The sequence below is a fragment of the Schistocerca gregaria genome, chromosome 4, assembly GCF_023897955.1.
Source record: "Schistocerca gregaria isolate iqSchGreg1 chromosome 4, iqSchGreg1.2, whole genome shotgun sequence".
NCBI classification, from domain to species: Eukaryota; Metazoa; Arthropoda; class Insecta; order Orthoptera; family Acrididae; genus Schistocerca; species Schistocerca gregaria.
In genome coordinates, this window is record NC_064923.1 from 370,276,339 (window position 1) to 370,300,274 (window position 23,936).

At 37.2% G+C, this 23,936-nt stretch overlaps 1 protein-coding gene across 4 annotated transcripts in view; it reads right to left on the reverse strand.

The window, feature by feature from the left end:
- LOC126365869 (beclin 1-associated autophagy-related key regulator) overlaps positions 1 to 23,936 on the reverse strand; it is a 414,889-nt gene that overhangs the window by 288,525 nt on the left and 102,428 nt on the right. For 2 of the 4 annotated variants that reach the window (XM_050008555.1, XM_050008556.1), the window contains exon 9: positions 12,538 to 12,682. In XM_050008555.1, coding sequence (XP_049864512.1) covers positions 12,538 to 12,682 — 145 coding nt within the window. Of the gene's footprint in view, positions 1 to 5,228; positions 12,683 to 23,936 lie in introns of those variants that run through there. The other 2 variants (XM_050008557.1, XM_050008558.1) reach the window with 1 other exon arrangement.

A 23,936-nucleotide genomic window follows, 5' to 3' on the forward strand; every position in this document is an offset into this window, starting at 1 on the left:
GTATGAGTAACTCAATTGACAGTGTATACCATATTTTATAGTGGTGTCAATGAGTGTTACATGTGTACATGTAGCATGACATGATGCATGACCCACGACCTATGAATCGTATTACACTATAAGACTTACAAGTATAAGTGCTAAATGAATTCATTTTCCTAAAATATATCACCTGGCGTATATATATTTCTGGTTCTCATGTACCATATGGTGTATTTGTTACAACATCATTATCGTTTTATTCTATCACCAGATGGGTATATGTCAACACCAAGCCTGACAAATTTTTATAGTCTGAACTGTGTACTCTAATTTCTATTATTACATGTTGTATGACACACAATACACGATTTTCGACCCACTACTTTTAATAAGATAATGCATGTGAGAATAATAAACCTAATATGACAGTAAATATCAACCATTTACAAACAGGTTTCTAAACATCTCTGGTTATATCACAACTGCTGGGGCTATCCCATGAGATGACATCTTTCTGTTTGTTTTGCCTAACACACCAGTCTTCTGTCCATGAATGTTAATTTTTTAGCTTCATCTATCTTTTCTCTTTCCTTCAGGTAGTTTCTCGGTTGTCCTCAAAGTTGAGAACATCATATTCCAGTCATCCTAATAATAATCACTGGCTGTATCAGAACCTGAATCTGAGATCTTCAGGTGCAGTCAAGGCCAAGCTGAACACTCAGTTATGGAGGCAGACTCAATTATAGAATCATAAACTTAAGTTCCTTTGTCTGCAAATTTTGCTCACTCATTAATACCTTGACTGTTAGTCACAGTTTTTCTATTTTATTCTACTCACAATGCACATAAATAGCATAACGAAGTTTTGAAAGGTAGTACAGTTTCTTGTTTCGTAACAGACTCTACACAGCAAAATGATAAACTGACAGCTCAATTGAAATACAATAAAGAAAACACCGACTGCAGAAAAAAGTGCAAGGGTTTGGTTTAGTTAATGACACTGGACAACAAATTTTTTTTTTTCAGGTGCCAGAAACGGAAAGTGAATTTTCTTGTGAAATATAGGGTGCTGAATATGAAAATGACAATAAAAATGCTGAACTTGTGCAAGTTTAAGAGGATTGTAAGGGGTCAGAATTAATGAGACCTAAACAGGAGTGCACACAATGGGACTGATAAAAATATAACTTACCTGAGCATTACAAACGGCACCTTTCACTTGTATTGTGGGTCTGGAACATCCCTATCGACTGTCCAACAGTAGCCAGCAAGTATAGAGTTACTCCAATGACACTGATATTTTCCCTTGCATGTATCACTTGGTGGAAAAGTTTCCCTTGTTCATTGCTGAATGCTCCACAATTTTCTGGGACGAAATCTATGTGGGAGTGTAACCCGCACCCTTACGTCTTTCCCTCTTTCCTGATGAAGCAACCATGGGTTGCGAAAGCTTGAAATGTGTGTGTGTGTGTGTGTTTGTTATTGTCTCTATCAACGTACCAGCGCTTTCGTTTGGTGAGTTACAGAATCTCTGTTTTTAGATATATGTATTTTTAGAAACATATGTACCCCATTCTTTGGTACAATGATATCAGTTGCTCCAGTACACCACATACCCACTCAGTGTCACCACTATCACATTCAAAATTGCAAATTATCACTATGACCACTAAAAAAAACACAAGTTCTAAGAAGAATATCCCAAATCCAGTACATTTAGTGGCAAAACAACTAAATTTTCTTTGTCAGCATTATACTGCTAGCAAAAAGAACAGTAATGGAACTGACTCCCAAATAATAAGATTGCTATTAAATAAGCACACACCTGCTGTTTTCACAAACCCTTATTAAGCGCACTTGGAAATATAAAGTGATAAAGTATTTGAAACTTCCTGTCGGGTTGTTAAAACTGTGTGGTGCACTGAGACTCTAACTCGGGACTTTGCCCTTTCAAAGGAACCATGCCAGCATTTGCCTAAAGTGATTTAGGCAAATCGCAGAAAACCTAAATTGGGATGGCTGGACACGGGTTGAACTGTCATCCTCCCGAAAGCGAGTCCAGTGTGCTAACCACTGTGGCATCTCGCTCAGTAGTCACGCCTGGGTAGCTCAGCCCTCCAGGAAGTTTCATACCAGTGCACATACTGCTCCAGAGTGAAAATTTGGATAATGTATTTCGTCGAAACCCCAACAAATCTTCAAAAACCAATGTCATATTAGTTAGCGGCATCCTCAAATTAGTAAGGACTGGTTAATTTTTCCCTCTGAAGTGTTTTCACTGTTGACCAGTGTAATATACGCCAACGTGTAGCACTCGGGAAGACTTCCTGGTCATCTACATAAAGAAGCAATAACAACTTTAGATGCTTGCTCAATAATTTAGACAAACCTGAAATTACATTTGTTTCTCATCACCACCTCATATTCTAAAAAACATACTGGGTTATACCTAATATGAGGTTATGAATGTAGTCATCAACCTGACAAAATGTCCTATACTGGCAAGTGCTGAATACTCTCCATTTGTTGTTCATGTTTTTTCCAGAAGTCTCAACTGCCAATCATATTTCACCAAAGATCACCAGTGAAAATTAATCATGTGGTGAAACTTACATGTTTAATGGATACAAGATGACTGGAAAAAGGTCTGTTGGTCAGAAGGTCCATAAATTTTACTCCATTCAGTGGTTGAGCAAATGAGTGTTCCACATCAGCCACATCAGGAAATGGATTCACTGCATGCAACATGCAGATCAGTGGTGGCAGCTCCACAATGTGGGGCATTTTCTGTGGAAAATATTTGGTCCCCTGGTGGTAAAAGATGAATGTGTAACTTGTTCTTAGGATCATCATCATCATCATCATCATCATCTCTAAATGCAGTTGGCAGTGTAATTTTCCCAAAGCCATAATGCCATGTTTTAAGTCAGTAATACACCTAATCATTGAATATATATCCTGTGGAGGACATGGAATGAAAAACATTCACTTTCACCTCCTTGAATGGACACTCAAGTTGAGTGCTGTCAACTAGGCCTGGGAATTTCTCTTACTTTTGGACAAATTCTTGGGAATCACATAACACATCTTGAGAGAAAGTAAAGGTACTATACATTTGAGCATGGAAGTACTATTCATGTTAAAAAGAATATACTCTTGGTGCACAACAGTTTGGCTGTCTTTAAGACTGCAATCTCCACTGTTCTGCCATTCTCACATGGACCATCTTCTTTGATGTTGCATTGTTGGAATAACTGGTTTATTTTTTGGAACATCCGTAGAACATTCCATGTAGTATCCCATGAGGTATCATTTATCAAGAAAGTATTGATAATTTCTTGGGCTTCTCGACATTGCACTTTCATTTTCCATAGCTACTGGTAACTAAGTGATTGAGTATCCTAAACTTTAAATATGACAGCAACATCAATCCTATGAACCAAGCACGGCCTGATTCACACAATTACTTAAGATCACGGGCTGCCTTGTCATGTGAAGTGACAGCAGTGTTCCTAGCACAAAGTTGAAACCACTGCAGTGATGGCATTAATGTTCATGGGGTAACACACTAACATGAACAGCCCCCTTCCCCAACATGCCACACCAACAAATTATGTCTCACACACCTGTTTTTGAGAGTACATTAATTTTATGTAACCTCATCTTCAGATGTATACATGGTGAACTTTACTCAGAACGTTTTACAATACCTTTTTAAAAAGCTTCTTTTGCACAGTTACACAACACCATTAGTAGAGAAATAATGTTCATGACACATCAAACATCTGAAGAAGGGTTGGTGAGCATCTTGAAAAGTCATCATGGAAGAATAAATACCCATAGAAGCAACTGGCTGCCGATAATACATTATAAATCACCTTCAGTGTCAACAGTTGCAGTGTTCTTATACATCCACAATGGACTGAAATTATGTTAATATGGAAATATCAAGAAACATATCCTGGGCAGAGCACATTGTCAGTGCCTCTCTCTCTCTCTCTCTCTCTCTCTCTCTCTCTCTCTCTCTCTCTCTCTCTCTCTCTCTCTCTCCCCCCCATGAATTTCTTCCACAGTTCGGACTGAAAAAATCGTGGGCTTGATCTGTGCTGCTGGTTGCCTAACTTTGCTATAGCACGCATGCTCGAATGGAACTGATATGCCCTTGCCTTCCTCTGACCTATGAATTTTACAGAGACAGAGAGAACTTCAAATCACAGCAACGTTTCACATTCTTCACATTAAGAAATCAGTATCAAAGGTGAAAGAAGTGATAAGTGACATAAAAAATCCCAAGACCAAGTAAGTAAAGAACCGAAGGCCTTTAGACATCCAGCTTGACATTCATCCACAAGTATGATTAGATAAGTTATATTTATTGTTATATTTCACAAAGATAGCTCGTGATTCTTACTCTGTATGATACAGGAGACTCCCTTAAGGTATGAGTAACCAGTCATGTCACTTAAAGCATTAAGAATATGTAATACCTAAGCTGTAGATTGTGAGAAATAAGGCCAGTGTTTCAAAAAAGCAACTAACAAAATCTTTGTTTAGTGAGTTTAAGTAATTCTTTCGCGGATCCTCAGATTTAACATAAACAAGAATGAGAATTACTAGAGAACTTATGGAACTACACAATAATTTCCAAGCCTGACTGAATACTTTCCATTATTCTATGGAAGCAAGCAATGACAAATTTAGATGCTCAAAAATTCTTCATTCGATAATTGCTTGTGTCAGCAATTAATCGTGTTTCCAGATGGGAGCTTTCTTGAGATATGGAAATAAATACAACTTAGATATCTACTACCACCCATGTTGCACTTTGTTTTAAAATGCACTTCTTTTGATAAGAGCATCTATAACTGCCCAGTAATCAAATGCAAATGTTTTGCTTTCACTGACACAGATTTTCATGTCTTAAGACTGTTTTGCAAACAGGGAAGCCGCTCCGATATGGCACTGTGTTCATCTTTTGCTAGTAGTATGGAACTATAAATGTCCTATAGTCCAATCACATAGAAAGTTATGTGTAGCAATCTGGTACTCTGTTATTGTCTGGTCTGTAATTAGAGTGAAACTGAAGCAATTTCCATTGACAATGGAAAATTCTAAGACAGACACGATTTATCACAAAAGCAACCTGAAATTTTAGTCAGAATGGGAAAGGTAAAAAGGACACTTGATCCATGATGAGGATTTCTGGAGGGGACATGCTGCTCTGTTGCGTGGCAATCCACAATGAATATAGGTAGATAAACATTTATTAAACAAAATTTGTACTAGTCACCTTAAAAATATTTCTTACAAACAATATCAAGATATTTCAGTATAAAATTCACACTTTAAAGTGTGTATCACAATTAAAATCAGTACCTCAAAATCTCAACAATACTTTACATAATTCCTCAGTTAATCTTACATTAATTATTTATAAAAAATTATCCTATAGTACTTGAATTTCAACATATGCTGCTACTTTAAAGTACTTATTCCTTCAATTAAAAAATCTGAATTTGAATAAATGTCAGGTTTTGCACAGCCAGTCTTATAAATATGCCTTTAACAGGACATTTGTGAAACAAAACAACCAGATACACATTAACCAGATTCACATTATAATTTTGACATTTATAAATTAATAATACAATTAAGGACAACACATTTTTCACCTGTGAACAGACAACAGTATTAAATACCATATGTTAAATAGCACATTTAAAAATCTTTGCTGTTTGCATATGAGATCAATTATTTTCTGGCAAATCATAGACAAGAAACATGATACCAGAATGGTAAGGTTTTACGTTCAAAACATCCAATTTTCAGACAGTAGGAACATTCAAAGACAAACTTTCAAACAAGTGCAATAACCTGTATGAACTATGTATATGGCTGCTATTAATGCTCTTCAGTTAAACTGTATTACAAACTTTGTTACAAAGTACTTAATGATTGTTTTCAATATAAACATTACTGGCTGAATTTCTTCAACATTAGCATTTTTAATTAGATCACAAAATTTCAAGAGAGATTTGGTAACATTTTCTTGGATAATAATTTTACAGATTTTTAAATAAATAAATAAATAATTAAGGGTTTCATCTCTGATAGAACTGTGTGTGTGTGTGTGGGGGGGGGGGGGGGGCGCGCTCTGAAAGTAAGAAAAACTCAACACAGAAAAAAAAGTGTTCTATTTTGGCATAAATTACCACAATAAACAAAGATCAGTAATTAAATACAGATGATAATTGACTGATTGCAAGATCAACAATAACAGATATTTTCAGATAAGAGCTGCATGGTATATCTACCTTATTTTATTCCACTCCTGCTACAGAAAATAGCTGAAACTTGTCCATCTGACTTTAGAATATCGCTCAGAAACTGAAATAGCTGCACAAAGAATTGAAGGGAAAAAACCTGACAAAACAGAAGCAAAATGCAAATATTTAACTAGCACTAACACAAATGCTCAGTCATTAAGTTCTTTTGGGAAGAAAGCCTACTGAGAATATTCATTTCAATTTGTTTCAGGAATGACTGGCCACATTTCTATGTTCTCACTTCTTTATATGAAAATATACGACGAATCCAGCAAAGAATCACAACCAGTAGCAATGTATGCACATGTTAGTTGAATGAGAAGAAAGCTTCATTGACTTAAGTGTTCCACTAACTGTGTTTTCTTAGAAAGGATTAGAATCTTTGTGTACAAGTAAAAACTGCAAAGAAGATGCAAGTTGAGCTAGTGAGCTCTTGGATGTCAAAATGCCCCCCCCCCCTCCACACACACACACACAAACACACACACACACACACACACACACACACACACACACACACGTCCAATTGCAAACATAGTGACAGATTTCAAATTCACCCATTTCTGCACCTATATTCAGAAGAAACAGCAAGAAACCTGCAGATACTGTAAGTCTCACATAAGACATTCATTTGGGGGGGATACACACACACACGACTTAAAAGTACCTTATGATACTCCGCAGGAACATAAGATGTCAATACATTCAGAGTTATGGAGGGAAACATAAAAGATCGTGTACTTTCTCTACCTTCTTCCTCCCATTTCCTACCTGGAAAGTTAAGGTGCTGAAAGAATTGATTTTGTTTCAAAGTTGTCCACTGACCAGTGTTAAGCACACCTTCAACATCATCTTTAGGTATAACTGAACCGTAGCTACAAATTTAAATCGCCATTTTCGTACTCTGCAGTGGTCTCTAGTCCAGTCAAAAGGTTTTCTTCAACAGTTCAATGGAAGTATAGTTTCACTGCATCAGATAAAAGTTCTATTTTAAAAAGTGTGAATTTTATTAACACAATAGTTCTGTTTCCAAATTTTAATTCTTGACAAGGGCAGCTTATTTTATTGTCATATGCTCTTGGATATTACAACATCCCCCCCCCCCCCCCCCCCCCAAATACTATTTGCTAGTCAGCCAGTAACATGAAATGTGTCCACTTCCATGGTTATCACTTACAAATTAACTTCATTCTTGAGTGTCATGCCTAGTAATATCTAGCATTTCAGGTCACAGGATAAGTCTGAATGGAGTGTGGTAATTGTTTTGAAGTTTTTGGCAAATCTCCACAATTATCTTCAAGAAGTTCAGACTGTCAATAGCAAGAATAGTAATCTTTTGACCTACGTAAAAACCAGTATGACTGTCACTTCAAATTATGAATAATAAAATGTTGTTTCTCATCCACCCCCAGTAATGTTTTTATTTTTATTTATGTCAGTTTTTTAGCAAATAGAAAACTGCCATACCAACTGAAAAGTCAAGAATATCAAAATTTTGTGCATGTGAGAAGCTGAAAGAATCTTTTTATGTATCTAACGGCAATGTTAATTCGGCCAATGAAAGCCTGGGAAGAATAGAAATACCCAGTATATCAATATCAAGAATATTCCAGAACCAACATCATGGTTAAGGGAACAGATTACAAAATATTGCGTTACTCTTTATAAGCAATAATTAAAATGTTTATCTGAATACTTCGAGAGAAAGTGTGATCATTATACAGGTATGATGATTTCAATATTCTCTTGTACCCTACACATTACAAATGAATTCATTTTTTAACACACACAGCTTAAAACTTGCGAAGTTTCAGGTTATATGCAATATGAATATTGCCAATTCAATACACGTTATTGGCTGCTGTGTTACTTACCCCTGTGTTTTTTTGGCAGCCTGGGGCATCAACAGGTGTCCTGTAGACTTTGCTATAATTTGCATTCACCGGTGGGTGTAGGACAACACTTTGTATTTAGTGTATTTGAAAAATATGATGCCTTTGCACTTAACACTGCACACTACTCACAGTGGACTATGACTCTTGATAGGCAGTACATCAAAGATTGCACAATCTGCAAATTACTGTCTTTCTTGCCTTAGGAGAACTTTTGGGCAATTTAGACAATGAAGAATATAATTCTAGGCAAAGTGGGATGTTGAAGGTACAAAAGTGTTTGCATATTAATCATGAAACACTGTTACTACTTGTGCACAATAATTTATTCAAATTATTATTTCTGTTATTTTTATTGCAGCTGATGAGCAAGAAATTATATTATTCTTGTCAGCAGATGAAATAAATGAAAGCAGTTCATAAGAAGAGTTTGGAAGCAATGGCGAATGTTAGTATGTGCTGCTTGATGGTAGAGTTGAAAATATGACCTCTCGAGTGCAGCTTATGATCGACTATTAGTACCCATCGACAAAATGTGGAGCAAAATTCTCATGAACATAGATTCCTTGAGTCTAGTTCTGGATTGTGCTAAGATTTTTCTAACCAATGAAGACATTAGAGAACCATGTACACTATTCAAAAAATATCAAAGACGCAGAATAAAAATTAGGCAAAACCTTTTTCAGTTTGGAATTTAGAGGAGTGTTTAAAATCAGCCACTATTCCAGCAATGTGTTTTAACTGCAGTTTGCAAGAACTGACAAGTGTGTGAGAAATACTGATGTGCTGTGCAAGCAGAGAAGACTGGGAGAAGGATTTCATTCCTCCTCCTAAGAGGTTCCTTGTCATAACAGTCTCAGATAATAGGCATACTTCCTGCATAAAAATCTTGCTGTCAGAGCTTTTATATGTGTATGAAGTCTTGCAAATACGCCTTGAAAATAAACACTGCAGACAAAGTAAAAAGTGGCGTATCTAATCTACAGGAGTCTATGCTGAAAAGCAGGCTATCAACTCATCAGCAACAGTTATGAAACATCTCTGATAGTAATCTGTTTAACTAGATGCCTTATTGTTCCAGTAAGTAGCTTTTAACCTAGTTCAGATCTCTTTAAGCATCTAGCTGAAGAAGGAATTAGAGCTGTGGATGCTGTAAAAAGATAAAGAAGAATAATGCCTCAAGAATTAATTGCAATTCAGATGAAAGACAAAGTGACCTATAAATATAAATATAATGTGTAGATAATGAAGTGGGGTGACTAGAGGGATTTATATTAATTGTCCCAGAGGCTCATGACATCACCAAGAAATTAAACAAAAATTATATAGTTGTGCTGCTGCCACAGCAAACACTAGATTACAATTTGAACTTGGACAGTGTTGACCTTGCAAACTGACAGTGTTGATCTGGCAAACTACTGGTTGCAATACTATATATTTCATCACAGAATAGTCAAATGCTGGATAAAGTTTTATATTTTGAGGCTGCTGATGAGACTATCAGATGTATTTTGGCTGTAAAAGTTGGTGTACTAGAAGAGAATGACAAATGCTGATTTCATTACTAGACTTGCAGTTGAAGTAACTGACAATGCTGCACAACAACTTACAGGTACAGCTGTAAATAGTAGAACTTTATTTAGATTAGTATAATGGTATTTTCTGTAGCATATACGACTCACAGTTAAGAAGTATGGAGTCTACAAATGTTAGGTATGTATCTTCATTTGCAAGAAAGAAGTTTAAAAAGCTTCTTGCAGTTGTCTGTTTTGTTTTCCAATAATACCATTTTTCAAATTTTTATAAACATGTCACATTCTCCTCAAAGCCAATTTATTACTACATATCATTTTAACAGATATCAAAAGTAGAAAAAAGAAGAGCTAACGTGGGAGGGAGGGAGGGGGGGGGGGGGGGGGCAGATTTTTGAGATAAGTTAAAAACTGGCAGAATATAACTTATTTGGTCACTGCTAATGTTACACAGTTTCTAGGTCTGGTACAGTGTGTTTCAAAAATAATAACAAAAATTAAGCAACACACACTTATGTTCACTGTAAGTGAACATATTTCATAAAAACAAAAAGTGTTTCGAAGTGTTTGGTGGCCTGCTACTAAGAATCACTTCAAATGTTATTAACCTATAACTGTAAACCAGTTTTTTATGCTGAAACACATCTCTGTAATGAGAATATGGATGGAAAACAAACAGCAGGGAGAAATAATCACCACCCACTATTTAGTCAACAAGCACACAGAGATTTATTACTACTGCTCTGAACATACAGCAAATATGATTTTTCTTTCCTGGCTGACACATGACAGTTACGGCAATAAAAGCTGAATATCTATCCAGGCCTCTTTGGTCTTTCTGTGTGGCTTTCTACTACTCTGCATTTCATAAAGGGGAGTGAATGTGTGTGATATTGGGCAACATGTGCAGAAAGCATGGGATACTAACAGCAAAGATTTGTATCACCAGTATGCCCAGAGGGCACAAGAGATTGAGAAAAATGTTGTCCAAGTTGTGGAGAAGTATCCCCTGCTGATGTGTCTAAATGCTAGGATGAAGAAATAATGTAAGAGTCTGCTCACAGTAACCTGTTGGTGAGATTAATAAATTTTTCTGAAAACTTAATCCATCTACAGTTCATTTAATTTAAAACTGACCCACTTACATCAAGTTTAACTTTCTTTAATACTTTTTTCCCTGCACTAAACAACATATGCTTGTCTTTAACAGTGTACATGAGAAATAACTTAATTCTCCAGTACACTGTTCACCCAAAAAGTTTGAATAAGCCTTCCGAAAGGTCCACTAAGTCTTCAGATTGGGTAGTGCCACAGTACAGACTCCAAACGGGGTACGGATACTGGGGGTGAGGAATGATGCAAACAGAACAAATAAGTGCTATGACTGTCATGAGTTATCAATTTACATCTCACATTAAGTCGATACAAAAAGTGACGCCGTAGTAAGATTATCGGGTAAATCTACACAAATGCCAGACCTGACATTTTCCCACAGAATGTATTTGTCTGAACTGTGGAATTTACCCAGACACATTGTTAACCCTGCCGAACATAAACAATAGCTGGAGAGCTGAGGGGGGGAATCAAACTTTATAAAGTGTTTGTGATATGCACGAAAAACCTTGAAGAAACTTGTGGATGTTAATGAGCTTATCACAAGCTTTTAGAGCTTTAAGATAACCATAAAAAACTGTTCAAGGATCTCAGCCAAATACGGATTACATGACTACTTAAAAAGTGCAGTATTATGATAATGAAGGGTCAGAATTTGTTCAGCAGTTTCTTAGTTTGTTACATCCCACACCCGATTGTTCTAAATCAGAATTTGCTAGTCCCTATGTACTACACAAGTTTTAAAAATGATGACAAACAGAGAGGATTATATAAAATGGCTAATAGTAAATTTCGTTTACTCTATGATCTCTGTATAGTTTTTAGCCAAGAGAAATTTATCATATTCCTCTATAGTACATAATGGGGATTTGGGTTAACGACTCCTTACTTTTCTTTCTTATTATATAACCAAACGTATTACAGTCAATACTTCCATACTGTTTAGACTTTAACTCTGTCCAAAGCATAAAGTGGCACTTACGCCGAGAATTTATCCACAGCATGTAGTAACCAACCTAAGTGCAGTTATGACACAGTCTCAAAGCAATACCCCTAGTAATGTTTTATATTTTATGTGATGCTTTCCATTTGCATGAACAGCAGTTATAGTGAAGTGAGGTGTTAGATGATATGATACTTCATACAAAATTACAAATGTTTTCCTAGTAACTGTTCAACTAGTTTTGTTACAACTGTTCCTCGTGAATCCAATATAATAAAATTTTATTACTGAGAAAAAAATATTCATAAATTGAAGTGTGCAATTGTGAAACTTGAGTTCTACACGAAATAATACAAAGCCATATACGACGAAAACTCTGAGTGTAAAATCAAAGGCGTACAAGAATCACCAGTCAGAGTCTATAAATCTCATTTTTGTTTATTGGGATCACCTGCACTACCCCGAGAAAATGAACACCACCTACACAAAATAGCGGCTTCCACTGTCATTTAAAAAAATGGCGGTTTGAGTGCAAATTGGTAACTTCAGCAAAAAATGTGATACAGCTGAAAAAAGTAAAATTTTACAGTGAAAGAGGAGATAACTGCAAAAAAGAAGCCTCCATGGGGAAAATATACTAATAAATGTACATTAATACACCATAGTGACTTTTTTGCCATGCACAAATGTATACATTAAAAAACTGATATATAAAGCTATAGCCATATTCTATCTGTTTCCTGTCCAACCTCTCCATATGGAAGCAATACTTGCAGCTGCACTGGTAACTAAACCACCAGCCATACTTGTAGCTTGTTGAGTACTTGTCAGAGCTTGCTGCGACCCTAAGCTCATTGGGCCAGGAGAACTTTCTGGACATGAAACATGGGGCACCTGCCAAATAACAAAAACTAAATAAGAGAACAGACTAAAATTAATATTCATCAATGGGAAGCACAGCAGTAAAAACTAGATCAAAGGCATTATCTCTACCACATAAAAAATTTCACTTGGTAAGAACATGTTGAATCTTATCTTTAATATAATTTGATTCTTTGCTAAATTTATGATCATTCTAATTCACAACAACTTTCTGTGCAGGACACAGCTCAAGGATTTATAACAACTAATCTAATACAAAAATACTGCTACCACATTCAGCTGTACTAAATGTTTGCCACTTAAGTATTCCTACGAGAATCCATGTTTATGGTAACATTTTTTAAATGAAAGTAATACATTTCACATTTGTAATGCAGACTAGATTTTTATAACACACACACACACACACACACACACACACACACACACACACACACACACACACATTTTTTATGTCAAAATGCATTTTATTGCTTTCTCAAATTTACTTTCTCCTATGCCATGTGTCGTTGGTATTATCTTACTCTATGTGAAAGCTACTTGCTAGAACACAGATACTACTTCTGAAAGTCTCACTTTAACAGTTCACTTTCTGGCTGCATTCCACTTTCCATCAATCCCCCCCCCCCCCCTCAAAAGTTCCAACATTGTCAACCTTCTGCTCTTCCCACCTCTTCCTGATGTACAGACTGCATATGTTAACTACCACTTCAACAGCTTGTCTCCACTTAAAATCCTGTACCTTTTCGAATCAATTAATATTGCACAAATACAAGTAGATAAAACTCAAAGGCATTGTACGAGTGTTAAAAAGGCCTGTCTGAGAAAAAGTTGTAAGGGATGGAAAAGATCCACCATGGTTCAAGGGCAGCATTAGAAAGCTGCTGCAAAAGCAAAGAGAGCTTCATCTCCAAAATAAGCGATGTCAATGCCTGGTAAACAAACAGAAGTGGAACAAAGGCAAAACGTGTGCAACATGTGAGAAGCATTCAATGAATTAAAAGTAATTTTTTCCCAAATGATGTGACAAAGTGCAAAGAAGTTTTGGTCTTGCATAGAGTCAGTATGTGGATCGAAATCATTCATCCAATTGCTCAGCGACCACACCGGCACTGAAAAGACAAATGACAGAGAGAAGAAAAAAATGTTGAATTTGGTCTTATGAAATTGTTTCTCATAGCAATAATAACAACAACAACAACAATAATAATAATAATGTGACATTAATAACAATAATGATAGTGGCAGATATAAGAATAATTAATAGGTCTGCAAAACTGATGTTTACTGATACAGCGAGTTCTAGGAAAAGGAAATTTAAGAAGACTACAACGGCTTAGAGTATGGGGAAATGACGAAGACCTGGGTGAAAGAGGAACGTAGAAGGGTAATGAGTGTGTACACAGACAATGGTAATCTTCTTGTTGTTTTAGAAGATATGTCACATTATCTGTCTTCTGGAGCTGGAAATGTTATTTTGTTCTCTAATACAATGTGGTAGGTTGTTCTGGACTCAGGTTCCTGCCGCTGAGACGGACTCCAAGAAGGTGGCTAAATGGTGGAGTTGGACTGAGGGGAGCACTGAGAAACAAAACTTCCTAGCAGATTAAAACTGTCATCTGCCAGGAATGATTCATATCAGCATACACTCTGCTACAGAGTGAAAATCTCATTCTGGAAACATCCCCTAGTCTGTGGCTAAGCCATTTCCCCGCAATATCCTCTCTCTCCAGAAGTGCTAGTTCTGCAAGGTTTGCACGAGAGTGAAGTTTGGAAGGTAGGAGATGAGGTACTGGCATAATTAAAGCTGTGAGGATGGGGCATAAGTCATGCTTGGGTATCTCAGATGGTAGAGCCCTTACCCACGAAAGGCACAGGTCCCGAGTTCAAGTCTTGGTCCAGCATAGTTTTAATCTACCAGGAAGTTTCATATCAGTGCACACTCTGCTGCAGAGTGAAAATCTCATTCTAGGAGCATTAAGGTTGAGGAGAGGTATGAGGGACCGTGCTCGTTGTTCAGACAATAGACAGATGTTACAGAAATTTTTGCGTGTGTCCACGAACAGCCAGGGTAGCTGTGCATATGATGGTGAAATGTATTCAAGGAGTTGAAATTCACAGATATAATGAACACGGGCATTCATAATCTGTCCCTGGTGCCATGAGCTTTCCTGACAATGGCCTTGAAGGATAACATGGCTGAAATCAATGACTGGGTCTAAGTGTTTGTACAATATTCTTATTTTTGTAGACAATGGAAAAATATGGATGCCTTTTTGTACTTTACAGTTGTGTGTTCAGTACAGTTTAGATTTTCATCTATAATTACTCCTGGACTCTTTGCTGAATGAGAGAAGTTGATATTTATCCTGTTTAGGGTTAACAATGGTATGGATTCCCGGTATTTCAGGCCAATGAGATGAATGACAAACCAGTATCGATTGGGTTTTGGATAGGTTGAGCTCCAACTCTATACCTTGCGGCCATTTAGACAGTGGTACTGCGCACAGGTGATACTGAGATGCTTGATAGCTGTCTTCAGGTTTATTGGTTTCACACTAAGATACCACACTTAGATACAACTGGAGGTCATCAGCCTACATGTGGTATTTACAGTATGACAAAACTGATGACACATCATTGACATACAACAAAAAGAGTATATGCCCTAACACCTTACCCGCAGATGCCTGATACTACCTGCCTCTACAGTAACTTTATTGTGCCAGGCAAGATGCATTGCTGGTTAGACATCAGGTATGAGAGAAACAATTGCACTCCACTTGGCGAGAATTTTAGTCTGCTAGATTTGGTAAGTAAAATGTCATAGCCAATGACGTCAAAAGTTTTCTGAAGTCTAAGAAGTACATGATAGCTGCCTCTTGTGTGTACACAGCAAGCTTGACGTCATCTGTTACCTTTATTAAGGCAGATGTTGTGCTGTGATGTTTACGAAGTCTGATGGGTATTCATCTAATGGGTTGTTTATAGCTAGGTAGTTTGTTGGCTGGTAGTGGACTGCATACTCTAAGGCCTTGGGGTAATGCAGGAATAATGGAAATAGGTCAGTAATCAGTGGGTGCTATGACCGTGTTCCTTTTTAGGTAATCATTTAACTACTCCCTGTCACCAGGCCACAGGGAAAAAATTTGTGGTTAAGAAGTGGTTGAAGATATCTGTTTTAGTGGGCCGTAGTGGGTCAATAATAAGCATCACCTGGATTGTGATGCCATTGTGTCCACCAGATGCTCATCGAAGTTTGATGTCTTCAATTAGGAATGCCTTTCGCTAGCAGGTACACTAATGTAGATCTTGTTGTCTTTGAGAGACCTAGTGCTCTTTTAGATACCGTATTTACTCTAATCTAAGCCACACTTTTTATCCGGTTTTTGTAATCCAAAAAACCGCCTGTGGCTTAGAATCGAGTGCAAAGTAAGCGGAAGTTCTGTACAATGCTGGTAAGGCCACCAAAACTAACTTCTGCCGTCAAATATAGAGTGTGCTAGAGAGGCATGTTTTACAGGCACAAAGATAAATACTGGCGCCAAAACCTCTGCATCTGTAAATAAATTAAAAAAAGATGGAAGACGAGCTTTTTTCTCTGCCCCGAGTTTCGACCACTGCATTTTCATTTTCATACATTATCCATCGAAGTAAATACAAATTCCATATTGTTCATCTTCGAATGTAGCAGTCTTTCAATGTACTACGAAAATCCGACTGGCAAGACTGTTTGGGATGTTTGTCAATATGGCCAACTCTATGTTCTGAATTTTTTTCCTACCTGTAACAAGAGATGGGTGCTAGAGGGAACTTTTACGAATTGTGAATCACATGCAATATTCTCTTCGAAATCCTGTCTGCCTAATAAAACTACGAAACTAGAGTGAGACAACAGCAAACGCGGAAGAATATATATATCATGCCATGTTTATATTCGTATTATTTTTGCGCCGAATAGTTATACAGTCAGAAATGAAGCACGACAACTGACTAGATTTTTAAATCTAAGATGACTCTAATTTCTGTGCAGAATGTATGTTCTAAAGAGGTGTGTGCAAAGATTTTCAAACGGAGAAAATTTTTTCACTAAACTCTCCTTCACAACATCTTCTTGCGCCGAATAGTGATACAGTCAGAAATGAAGCACGACAACTGATTAGATTTTTAAATCTAAGACGACTCTAATTTCTATCAAAACGTAATGTTCTAAAGAGGTGTGTGTCAACATTTTCAAACGGAGAAATTTTTTTCGCTAAACTCTCCTTCACAACATCTTCTATCACACGCAGTCTATTATTTGGTTTTTGTTGACCATTATAAAAGAAAGCAGCAGTGTAAGTAACAACAAATAGCAGTCTCTTACCATTGTTTCGCTAATGAGACAATTCCTCCCCCCCCCCCCCCCTTTTTTTATTGTAAGCGGCGGTAGCGCGCACAAAAGCAAGCCATGTCGCAAGCGGCGACAGGCCGTAAACACTCATTATCAGAATGCGACAAACAATGCATGACGCAGTACAGCAATCCATTTTCAGCTGAGAATGACGTAAACACCTATAACAAAGAGAACGGCACTTATCAGATCAAAGAAAAATAAGCAATCAATTCAAACCAGGCAAAGCACATGAAAAAGAAAAGGTACCCGTATAAATACGGACGGAGCGCATGACGCAAGTCAATGGCTACCTGGTAAAGCTTAACTGCTAAGTTTACAACTCGAACCAAATTACTGTAGCTGTATCGTCATTCATTCGACCTAAATTGTGTCTCAAATTCAAATGGACCAACTTTGTTTTGATTTGGAGGTGCGGCCTAAAACTTTTCTCTTTCCTTGAATTTTGAGTCTCAAATTTCAGGTGCGGCTTAGATTCGGTAAATTCTTTTTTTCCCCCTTGACTTCGAGTCATTTTTCAGGTGCGGCTTACATTCGAGTGCGACTTAGATTCAAGTAATTACGGTACATCAATTTTATCTTTTCTAGCGTTTCTAGATTTTTTCTGTCAGGTGGTCCCAGATAACCTCGATCCCATAGGCCAGGATTGGCAAGATTTTTGCGTTGAATAATTTCATGGCCGTTTCTAGAATGAGTAAGCAGATGGTTTTGCTGTCCTGTATTGCTATCATTGCTTGGGCTGCACGTTCTTTTGTATGTTTTATGAAGCATTTGGCTGTTGGTTGCAATGTCACCCCTAGGTATTTAAAGTCTGATGAGATTTAATTTTTTGTCTAATGTTGATTTCCGCATTCTTGAGTGTTTTGCCTCCTTTTCTGAAAAACCACCATTTCTGTCTTTGTTATGTTCATGTGTAGTTTGTATACATCTTCATTTTCTCCAATTCGCAGTACTTCATCAGTGGCAAGAATGTACGCTGCACCATTTGTCTATTTTCTCAATGATTTTCTGCAGCTTCTGTATATTTGTTGAACCTACGGCTATGTCATCAGCGTATGTACCACAAAGGGCTCATTGGGTCACCCTGTAAGAATCCGTTCAATTGCAGAATGAGGTTCGAAAAAGAGAGGTTGACTGATATTGTGATTAAGTTGTATTCGAGGATTGACTTGATTATTCTTGCCCATACGTTATATTCTCCCATCGTATTTTCCAGTTTTTGGACTATGAGATCCGTTTCCAGTAGATCAAAGGCTTTGGTAAAGTTTATGAACACTGTGTAGAACATGTGTTTCTTTTGTAGCACTTCATCGACGTCGTTTAGAAGAAGCCTGACTGCTGTAAGTGTTGATCTTCCAGATCTGAAGCCCATTTGACGTTCTGGGAGATGACTGTCCACACAGGCTTTGATTTTTTGTGTAATTATTTTTGAAAAGTCTTGAACTGAGTATTTCCCAGGGCTAGCCTCTGTACTTGTTTGGGTCCGTTGGGTCTCCTCTACTTTTGTAAAGAACTTTTATTGTCGAGTGTCTCCATTGTGTCGCAATTCTTCCAAGTTCCAGGCATTTGTTGAATAGTTTTATCCATACATATTGGAGGGCTCTTTTGCATCTTTTATATGTTCATTATATATATTATCGGATCCTACTGCTTTCTTGTTCTTCAGTGCTTTTATTGCTTCTTTTACATCTTCTTCATTTAGAGGTTCCCATACATTGTCTTTTTCCTTAGTTTGATGATGTTTCTCTTTCTTTGGGGGTGTTTTGATTCCTTGTTTATTCAGTTTCTTACTGAAGTGGTCTTCCCATTCCTTCATGTCTATATTGGTGTATGAGCCAGTTTTCTTGGTCTTGCTGCTATGTATGGGTCTTTCTCTGCTTCGTCCGCTTTTCTTTTTGCGTCTCTTTCTATGTATTCTTTTTTCTTCTCTTCTATTAATTTTTTGTAGATTCTCCTCTCTTCTGCATACTGTTTGTATGTTTCCTCGTTGTGCTGGTTTCTTAATGTGTGGAGCGTTCTTAGGTCAGTGTTCCTTTTGCTGTAGCATTCAGCATCGAGCCATTTTTTTGCTGTCCTTGTTTCAGGTCTGTTTGTATCACTGAATTTTTTAGGTGGTGGTCTATTTTGTCTGTTGCTTTTTCAAAGTCTCCTTTCTCCATTAAAGTTTCTATTTGTGTTATTTGTTCTTGCTTGTTTGCCGAGTTGATTTTTCTTTGTGTGATTTGGCAGGTCTTTCTTGCTGGCGGTGACGTGACTTTATTTATTTTTATCTTCATTGGAATGTACTTTCATATAGGACTGATGGAGTCATGCCATACTGGTTGAATACTTCCTTTTATGTCTCCTCTTGTTAATGCGATATCAATGGTACTTTTCCCACTGTGGCATATATATGTAGGTATCTGTCTATCATTCACTAGGGTGAAACCATCTTCTTCTCACTAATCTGGTTTTACAATTCTCAGTGTCCACTCTGCAGTTGAGATTGCCAGCAATAATGGTGGGTTTGCTGTCGTATTGTTTGATGAATGTGACTATTTTGTCAATTATTTCTACAGCATTTGTGTGTGGTTTAAAATAGGCTGTAATTATATTTATGTTTGCTGCTTCTACTAGCATACTATTTTTTGTGATTTTTTTGGTGGGCGTCATTTAGGGCTTCAGTAGGATAGATATTCCTCCCATGGGTTGTCTTCTTTCTCCCTTCTTTGGCATTAGGTGATAATTATAGAAATCTTCATGTTGCCAGTTGTCTATCAGAAAGGTTTCTGTTAGAATTGCAAGATCTGAGTTTTGCAAAATGTCTGTTGGTGTTAGGTTAAGGGCACTTTTTATTCCCTCTGTATTCCACAAGACTGCTTTTATTTCTTGCTCTTCTGGTTTGCTTCTTAGTTTAGTTAAGCTCCGCTTCCACTTCCATTGAGCATCTTGGGAAACGAAATCAATGTACTTTTATGTTTTCAGGCCAGAATTCTGGTTCTTGTGTGAGTTGTAGATTTTCAAACAGAATGTCTACTTTGAAAGCTTTTTTGTCGCCCAGTGTGTGCAGTTTCTTCATATTCTAGCTGTCCCAGTACTCCGTTCTTGTTAGGGTATTTTACTACTGTATCAGTTGTGGTGGTTCTCTTTAAGTTACTGATATATAGCGACGCTTTTGTTTCTGCTGCTTGCATTTCTTCATGTTTTTTTTCTACCCATTATGGTTTTCTTTTTACTCTGGTTTCTTCTGTACCAGTTCCTCCCTATCATAGTACTCAAAGTTGGTTCCTCTAGTCCATTAACCTGATTTTGGGTTTTATTATGTTGCTCAAGTGCATTGATTTGGGCTTGTAGCTGAATTTGTTGCTGGAGCAGAGGATTTCTGTATATTGTTGTTCCCCCTCGTTTAACTTTGTTATTGTATCTAGTTTGTGTGTTGTTTCCATCAGTTTTGGTTTTCTCTGGTTCTAGGTGACTTTCCTTTTCTAGAGTTTTCTTTATTTGCTCCTGTATTAATATCCCTAGTTGGTTTTTTTAGGAAATCAGTTATCTCGTCCACTTTAGGCCTCAGTTCTCCAATTTCCATCTTATTTTCGTCTTTTTTTTTTTGCTTTTTCCAGAGAGCTACCCACCCCAATGTCTCCGTTGAAGTTCTTCTCAGATTCTGTAGGTGTGTCTTCCGTCTGCCTCTGTCCACTATGTGCTGTTTCCTGCGTTTCCCCAACAGATGTCGCTAGGTGCCCGGCAGTCCTCTGTTCACTATGTGCTGTTTCCTGTGTTTCTCCGATAGATGTCGCTAGTTGTCTGGCAGTGCAGCTGTCTTCTTCCTCACTCGTCTTCTCTTGTTGGATGTTCCTAACCTCTCTCGTAGAATTCTACTCTCCTCCTCCTTTGCTTTTGTTTCATTTTTCAAAGATCTTTTGTTTCGTTTTTCAAGGATTCTAAGCATTTTATTATTTTACTCAATGCCTCTTGTAATTCGTTCTTTGTTTCCTTCTTCATATATCCTCCTCCTTCTGCCACTTTTCCAATCTTCATAAGAGTGTTCTAAATATGTTGCACTGCGCTGTCCACCATCTTACAATCTTCAGGTAAGAGTATATCGTCTCCAATAGGACCATAAAAGCAAAGCACTGCAGTTCATATTTTCGTATCACTCTGCCTTCGTATTTTCTTTATTTGTGTTTACTAATGTGGCTTATTGTGATGGTACGAGATTTTCCAGATTTTTGCAGCCAAAGTTTGGAAATAAATAATTTTGTTGAGTGGAAGTAAAATCATGTACTAATTTTGAATATAAATGAACAAGCTATATTAGTATTTATTTTCATTTTTGTTATCCAATATAATAATTATAAAGTTTAATTAAATAAAAGTTTGTTATTTGTTACACAGAAGGTCTCCTGTTATACGATACTTACCATCTACTATGCGTTGCATTTAAAAACACAATAAAAGCCTTAAAAGATTGGAATTGCCAAGTCCAGGCTTTTAGTAAAAATTACGTTATTCTACCGGTAAGAAGAATATTTAACACAATTGGGGTTAGTGGACTACTCCGACTTCAAGGTCACAATGAGGTAACTTAAAATATAAATGAACCCTCGCACATGGGGACCCTTGTGTGAAACAAACTGGAAGACAATTAAGTAATATTGGTATATCAAACTGAAAATTGAGTAGTAAGATTTCATATAAATAGGAAACACCTATGGTTCTTTCAGTTTATCCAGGTCTCATCTCCTTAAATTCCCATCTTTTTGCAGTTTTCATCTACAGTTCATAACCAATATATTGTGGTCCGAGTTCACATCTGCCCCTGGAAATGTCTTACAATTTAAAACCTGGTTCCTAAAAAAAATCCCGGTTCCTAAATCTCTGTCTTACCATTATATAATCTATTTGAAACCTTCCAATGTCTCCAGGCCTCTTCCATGCAAACAACTTTCTTTCATGATTCTTAAGTTATGCTCTGTGCAAAATTCGACCAGGTAGCTTCCTCTTTCATTCCTTACACCCATTCCATATTCTCCTATTACTTTTCCTTCTCTTATTCTTCCTACTATCGAATTCCAGTCCCCCATGACTATTAAATTTTTGTCTCCCTTCACTTTCTGCATAATTTCTTTCATCACATCATACATTTCTTCAATCTCTCCATCATTTGTGGAAGTAGTTGTCACATAAACTTTTACTATTATTAAATCTACTCTCACATTACCCGTATTGAATTTAGTATTTATAACCCTATATTCACTTGACCAGAAGTCTTCCCTTTTAAAATTTTCTAACCTACCTGCGCAATTAAGGGATCTGACATTCCAACCTCCGATCTGTAGAAAGCCAGTTTTCTTTCCCCTCATAACGATGTCCTCTTGAGAAGTACCTGCCCGGAGATCTTAATCGGAGACTATTTTACATCTGGAATATTTTACCCACGAGGAAGCCATCATCATTTAACCATACAATAAAGGTGTACGCCCTTGGGAAAAATTACGGTTGTACTTTCCCCTTGCTTTCAGCTGTTCGCAATACCAGCAGGGCAAGGTCGTTTTGGTTAATGTTACAAGGCCAGATCAGTCAATCATCCAGATTGTCACCCCTGCAACTACTGAAAAGGCTGCTGCCCCTCTTCAGGAACCACACGTTTGTCTGGCCTCTCAACAGATATCCCTACGTTGTGGTTGCACCTACAGTACGGCTATCTGTAGAGAGTTTAAGAGAGAGAGCATTAGGGAATGACAGACGTGAAAGGAGTAAAGAAATACAGTAGAAGAAGAATGTGTAGCTTTGAGGGATGAAATAGTGAAGGCAGCAGAGGATCAAGTTGGTAAAAAGACGAGGGCTAGTAGAAATCCTTGGGTAACAGAAGAGAGATTGAATTTTGATGAAAGGAGAAAATATAAAAATGCAGTAAATGAAGCAGGCAAAATGAACACACAAATGAGATCAACAGGAAGTGCAAAATGGCTAAGCAGGGATGGCTAGAAGACAAATATAAGAATGTAGAGGCATGTAATACTAGGGGTTAGATAGATACTGCCTACAGGAGAAAAGAAAACCACCTGTATGAATATCAAGAGCTAAGATGGAAAACCAGTTCTAAGAACAGAAGGGAAAGCAGAGAAGTGGAAGGAGTACACAGAGGGTCTATACAAGGGAGATGCACTTGAGGGCAATATTATGGAAATGAGAGAGGACATAGACGAAGATAAAATGGAAGATATGACACTGTGAGAAGAATTTGATAGGGCATTGAAAGACTTAACTCGAAACAAGGTCCCAGGAGTAGACAATATTCCACTAGAACTACTGATCGCCTTGGGAGAGCCAGCGACAACAAAACTATTCCATATGGTGAGCAAGATGCATGAGACAGGCGAAATACTTCACAGAAAATGTAATAATGCCAATCCCAAAGAAAGCAGGTGTTGACAGGTGTGAAAATTACCAAACTATCTGTTTAATAAGACACGGCTGCAAAATACTAATACGAATTCTTTACGGACAAATTGAGAAACTGGTAGAAGCCGACCTTGGGTAGATCAGTTTGGATTCCATAGAAATGTTCAAACACGTGAGGCAATACTGACCCTATGACTTATCTTAGAAGATAGATTAAGAAAAGGCAAACCTATATTTCTAGCATCTGTGGACTTAGAGAAAGCTTGTGATAATGTTGACTGATATACTCTCTTTCAATTTCTGAAAGTGACACAGATCAAATACAGGGAGCAAAAGGCTATTTACAATTTGTACAGATACCAGACGGCAGTTATGAGAGTACAGGGGTGTGAAAGGGAAGCAGTCATTGGGGAGGGAGTGAGACTGGGTTGTACCATATCCCCAATGTTATTCAATCTGTATATTGAGCAAGCAGTAAAGTAAACAAAA